This window comes from Mya arenaria, chromosome 11 (genome assembly GCF_026914265.1).
Source record: "Mya arenaria isolate MELC-2E11 chromosome 11, ASM2691426v1".
In the NCBI taxonomy this organism is placed as follows: Eukaryota; Metazoa; Mollusca; class Bivalvia; order Myida; family Myidae; genus Mya; species Mya arenaria.
The window spans coordinates 48560015-48566830 of record NC_069132.1 but is presented as its reverse complement, the minus strand read 5'-3'; the positions used below and the strand labels follow the sequence as shown (position 1 = coordinate 48566830).

The window sequence follows — 6816 nt, the reverse complement described above, 5'->3', positions numbered from 1 at the left end:
TCAAACAGAACAATCACAATTTTAAACACACATAGCCGCTGTTAGCACAATTTTCTGTAAAGGACCAAAGGCCAGTATCTGGTTGGGAAGCAGTCTATCTTCAATTGCCTTTACTGTTAACATCATATTTTCTTTGCCCCCCCCCCCCCCCCAATTAGGGATTAAGTGAGTTATCTAAATGAGGAATTGAACTTGTTTACTGGATTTCGTAAAGTGTTCATGGTATTTAAGTACTTGCCACCGCGCGTTTTTGACTTAATACTGTCTTTACAAACGTGGGTGAACCCCACCCCCTCCCGTTGGGTACGCGGTGTCCCGATGGATTAATGACGTATTCGATACGCATGACAGTCGAACATGGTTAAGCAAACAAAATAAGTACGGTTTTCAATTGTTATTAAATGTACGTTAAATAGTTATTACGAAGGTTATTAGAAACTAGAGAATATTCAAAAGAGACGGGAGTTATATATACCCAACCTCCCAAGAAAACTCAACAACAGAGAGTGGAAAGAAAACACAGAACAAGACAACATCAACTCCAAGATCCGGATTCAATATGCTCCTAAATCAACATTTGGTATTTTAATGGCATATTATATCATGAAATAAAATGTCTTTTTTTATTTGTTCCATTTTAAGTATTCTTAATTCGGGGCCGAAAAGTTAACATTTAAAACATATTGTGGTTCTGTTTTTCTAACCATTTTTGGCCACAATAGGGATTAACTGCAATGTTTGCTTGCTAAGACGGTAACGAGTTAACGGGTGGAATTGGTTATTGTTCCGTAATAAATCGGATATTGGTCCACAATAGAGTTTTGAATATGAAATAATGGTTGAAAACTATCTCATAACTGCGTTATTATGGTCAGTCTTTGAAAGCTTATCCTGTATTTGTTAGCAAATCAGGAGTTTCTTGTTTATCAACAGCGTTAAGCTATTGGCCAATCTCGAGCCCTTATTAACACAAGGTGGAAATACAGCCAATTTCGCACCAGCCCGGTTAAAAATGTGTCGACGTGGATTATAAATGTATAAAATTGTCTGGGAAAAATATTTTTGACAGCAGCAAAAGAGTACAAGTCTGTATTTTCTAATATAAAAGAATGGTTGCAGGCAAAGTAGGACAGAGAATGTTCGTGTTGAAATATATTTTACTATAAATGATCAATATTTTGGTAATTCCAAATAGTTTTGCTTACTTTAATTACAAAAAGTGTTGGATTTTGAAAGTGTCGGAATATCGGAACTTCTCTAAAGATGGATTCTAACAGTTTGTAAAAGTTGAGAAGAAAATATGAACAACTTTATTATCTGCCACTCAGCACGTGTCAGTTCCCGCGATTTTGCGTATATTCGGAAGAATTCGATTGACACGCGACAAACAAACGCATAAAGCAATTAAAGGCAATAATTAGAGCAATTAAGTGTTAAAGATGAGCAAATTGCTGTCATCAAGATGACATCGATACTTGTGATAATATAAAACGATACAACTAAATTGAAGTGTTACTAAAAATAATTTCGATGTGTACTCTTCAGAATATAATTTAAAGGAAAAAAATTGCAGACAGAGCCATACACAAATCTACATGGCAAAGTGGAACTTATAAATAAATGTTCATGAACTCCTTGGATTACGGATATATATTTAAGAAAAGTGGTGTTTATTAGAATTAAAGTAGATTGTTTTTACGTGGTTTTACTTAAACATGATTGAAGTGGACACTGTCAGGAGGAATTTTAATATAGGTATATATGCTTTATTTATGTGTTTTTAAATCAACTTAAATTTAATTCGTCCATTCCTTGAACCATACATGAGCTACTACATTCCTCCATATATAAATATTCTTCAGAATGTAATGATATTTCATTCATTTTACATATTGTACTTATTTCACTTTACATTTTGAAAATTAAAATAAATAAACCATGTTCTCTGGCTGAACATGAACGTTACCCAAGCATAAATTTATTTATCACTATAAAATATCGATGTATAGTTCTTTTGTAGTTTTGTAGCATGAGACGTGTTTTCTGGAAATTTCCGTTGGATATAACTGCCTGTCAATCTAAATATACATTTTATATATCAGGTCACTATGATCCGAACTACATGTTGCCGACCCATCCCTTGTCGGGGGGAATGGCGGGGCCTCACCTGGACCACCGGGTGCTCGTGCACTGGAACCAGACCAACGCCGGAAGTCAGCAGCCTGTGTCCGCCGCCCTCAAGTCGGATGAGGAGGAAGACGACGATGATGGTGAGAGCATTTTGCTATTTTCCGTTTTAAGCTGTTTTCCAGGGTTTCCACTCAACCATAGGTTAATCGTTTTACTATACTATTGGTATTATTTAAAAACATGTTCTAATTAGAAGAAGAAAACATATACACTTAGTAATAACAAATTAATTCCACAAAATGCGTCTGTGCTCATTTTCAGTTGCATTCATTGTAATTATAATTAAGTAATTCATGGATCTTAAAGATGACAGGCCATTCCCCCTCCCCTCACCCCGGGAGCGCATGTCCTCCATTCATATTCAGCTCGAACCACTGGCCAACATTTTAAAAGGAGTCGCCAAGGTATATACTAACTATCATATGCCATTGACTACATTAAATTTATTTTATAGAGGTCTAGCCGTTCACCCCTCCCACTGCGGGAGCGCCTCTCATACACGCTCTACCAGCTGGAACTACTGAACGGCATCTTTTTGAGGAAATTTAGCAATATTATATTATCATGTACTTATTTCATTCGCAGAGGACCGACCATTCACTCCACCTCCACCCCGGGAGCGCCTTTCATATACGCGCTACCAGCTCGAACTCCTCAATGGCATCTTTCTTGAGGTCCGTTACCCTAATTCTACACAGAAACAGCTCATCGCCAAGCGGGTCGGCATCACCAGGGACCAGGTCAAGGTCAGTGTATAACAGCCGTCTTTTGACTATTTTCACAGATGAGTCATAAAAAACACTATTATTATCGCATTTTCACACAATGTCTCGAAACTATGCTTTGAGCTTCAAGTATAATTTCATAATGTAAACATTTGTAAAAACAAATTTGACTTTGTTTGTGTACATTTGTGGTACATCAAACTTCGATGATGTGGGGCGGGGGGGGGACACTTAAAGTGAAATAATAATACCTTTTTGAGTGCGTAGTTATTCAACAAGGGAAATTGAAGTATCTGCATCATATCGAGACTGTCGAGAAATGTTCTTTGTATCCATACCAATAAAAAATATATAAAAAATGCATAAAGAAATACTACTCGTATAGATTTTGAAATATGTATGCCAATGCTAGCCAACGAAATATAATTTTAAAAGCAAACGATTGCCATATGGATGTGAAATGTCATTATAGAAACCCAACTAAACTGTTATTATGGCAACGGCGATAATCGAGATAAAATATCATTACCTAGCAATAACAGGGAAGATTACGACCATAAATCCATGATAAAGTACCAACATAGATAAGCCAGGACTGATCACATCGTTATAGTCTTATCCAGTATCTGATGTTGTTTCAAATAAATTTGATGGATCTTGTACACTCCCAATATTAAAATGCACTCACATAATCAAGATGGATAAGTTATGGAAACGAATTTACAAAGAAACAAAGTAACGTTTTCAACTAAGTCAAAATGACCTTTTTGCATAAATAAAATCCGCAAACATTTTTTTCAGTTTCAAAAAACAAGTTTACTTCTACTTTTTGAAAACATTTCAAATTTGTAATTTGTAAAATGGCCTTTAGATATTTTCCCAGCAAAATGGAAAGAATAAGTTTATCATGGTACTATCATATAAGTATGTTCTATTATTTATCAGCACCCAAAATGATAAAATATGTCATTATTTTCATAATTCAGATATGGTTCCAAAATAGACGCAGGAAAGAAGTAATCGGGAATTCTGGGAAGGCCAAGTCATCAGACACGAGCATGAGTAGTTCGTGCAGTTCCGGAATTGCGGAGTCACATAGTCCCGCAGCAGACGACAATGAAATTAGTTCCTCAGACGAAAATAATTGTTTTAAAGACAGCAATGAGACAGTGGTGCCATCATTGGTGATGAAAAGTATCATTGGTGAACTGATAAAATTTACGAATGATCCTTTAAAAGGAAAGAAAATTAGAAAAAAATCACGTGCCAAACAGAGGGAAAGGGAAAAAAATAATAAGCTTAAAAAGGGCCTTGCAACTACATTATTACACGGTGCTTATGACATGATATCCCCACCTAACCAAGTCACCCCGACAGCTTTCTTCGAAAAGATGAAAAACGGTTTCAACCACTCAAAGAACTCATCTGCATTTGCTAGTCCAAGAGATAACCCCGCAAAGCCAGCTCAAATTAGCAACATATCGAGTACAAGTGACACTCAAGTGGAACAAGTTCACAGTGCTGTATTGGTCAGCAGCAGTTCACGGACACTTCCTGTAACCAGCGTGAGAGGTGGCGGGTACGACCGTCCTCTGCCGCAGATACCCACGTCTCTCATGAATGCGGGATATCCACTACCCGCATACACACAGTACACAAGCAGTCTTCCAAACGACTTTCCAGTGTTAACAGACATTCTTGCTTACAAGACGTCCATTGACAGTCACATGCGCGCACAGAAGGACCAGCAGCATCCGCCATCGCAGCTGCCACCACCGACGCATCAAATCGCACCACTACAACGGCGACCCGATGCCGATAAGAATTTTCCGCCCAACCCGATTAACGTCTTCTCTCCCGGAAGACCCCTGAGCGGGTTCTACCCATATCCGTTCCTGGCGGAGCAGCCAATGATGTTGTCGTCCATGCGTCAAATGGACCACATCTTCCGACCAGCGCCCCAGTACCCAAGCCCGCATTTCTCGGATGATCCCTATCAGCCATTGTTCATCTCGTCGATAAGCAACCCGTTCTACTCGCCACCCTCGGGCGCCTGGAGCCACGCCCCAACGCCACAGAGTCAAACTTCATACACTCAACTCTAAGGCTCGAGTTTCTGAGTCTCAAATGTTGTAAATAAAGACAGTGTACCTGATCTACAAGTTTGTGAGTGTCATACGCATTTATGTTTATGCATTCCGCGTGACATATTAAATTTAGTTGTGTTTATTACTGTATATATTTGTCATTTTACCATAAAACTTACATTGTTAACTTAAACTTATATTGTATTTAAATTGTACAGTTATTTACAACTTGATTGTACATTCAATGAGAGTTTATACTTACATTAAAAATGTTTAAAGGAAATTTCTGCTTTCTTTTTTTTTGTCCCGAGTTAGCCATTTAAATATTCAGTATGCAGTGATTATCAATGTAAATCAATGTAAAGAGGTGAGTTCTCTATAGAAAATAACCGTCGGGTTTGTTAATAAGTTTAAAGAACTGGCGAGATCTGCAGCTGCCCTGAAATAATTCCACATTCATGCACTCCATTTTATTGCAATATTAAAAATACGAAAACTTATTTCTTCTGCATTATGACGCATTGATTTTAATCGACATAAAATGCATTGGATCGAACGCCAACGATCGTCTGTTTATTTCAGTCGGTAAAGTGGCATAACTCGAAAACTATCAATGTTAGTCCAACAGTGTTTTTGCTCTATGACGCCGACGCAGGGGACCAAAATGCTTTCATAATACCCTAACATTATTCTTCGATAACTATGCGATCTGAATATATCCAATTCGACAAAAAAAATCAATTTACATGTATTGGGTCTAGATTAGTACTATCCATCAATCTCATTAAAATCAAATCCCCAATACACGCTTCACGACGTTACACTATAATGTAATGAAATGAAGTGAACGTCACAATATGATTTTAATGAGATTGGCTATCCATCACAGTAAAACCATGTGTCCCGGCGATGCCGGAATCCTTTAACACGCATACCATATTCTAGACATGTATTACACATGATTTAAACGTAAATGGAGCAAATGAAGGGAATGACACACATTACAAAAGCAAGAAGGAACAATAAGGCATTCCGTAGAAAAAGAGATTCGCAAGTTCTAAGAACATTCTGTTTCAAAGTTGTCCCTTGTAGTGTTGTGCCGATGATCGAATATAATCGAAAATTGATCGTAAAGGCCTACATCGGCGACAATCGATTGTGAAATTTGAACAATCGATTATATAAACAAGGAACGTAACCGCTACCGACTACCAGTATTTTTTTGTCAGGAAAATGTTTTGGTTCTGGTGAATGCTAGTTAATATTGAAATGTTAAGACTTTACAATGTTAAGTTACCTAGTAAAATTCTTATCAAGTCAGTATGTCACTACAGTACCTTATTACAAGTGTTCTTTGTAATTCAACAGCTATAGGATTCGTTCTCAATCTCTCATGTGTGTGGTTTAAAAGTGATTTTTAGACTATCTTCGCATGCGCGCAGGTAGTCTTAAGACCACAAACTCCAAAGAACTACTTCTATTCATGTCGTTTTAACCCATTTTTTGTCTCAATGCGCTCTATGTTTAGCACAATGACGTCGAAACCATACAAATGGATTGGTCGTGTTGCAGTCCGAGTATGAACTTTTGCTTGTTCGGCTATTTCCGCGCTGTAATTAGGTATCCCGGCGTTTTATTTTTAGCAGAATATAACTATTTTTAGATCGTTATATTTATCAGATTAATGAGGGTCTAGATAATGGAGGCTCCGGTAGGAAGATAACATATACAGTATTGATATTCACTCTAGTTTAGCCCATGATGTTTCAGAAATTATTACCGACCGCAAGTGTCCCATCGCCTGCAGGATTTGT

General features: G+C 37.4%; 1 protein-coding gene across 1 annotated transcript; it reads left to right on the top strand.

Annotated features, from left to right (window-relative positions):
* The first annotated feature begins 1612 nt into the window (after positions 1-1612).
* Positions 1613-5154, top strand: LOC128209207 (uncharacterized). Its single transcript, XM_052913145.1, has 4 exons — positions 1613-1755; positions 2103-2270; positions 2776-2936; positions 3902-5154. Exons 1-4 carry the CDS (start codon positions 1716-1718, stop codon positions 5018-5020), a joined length of 1488 nt encoding a protein of 495 aa, XP_052769105.1. The 5' UTR covers positions 1613-1715; the 3' UTR covers positions 5021-5154.
* The last annotated feature ends 1662 nt before the right edge of the window (positions 5155-6816 follow it).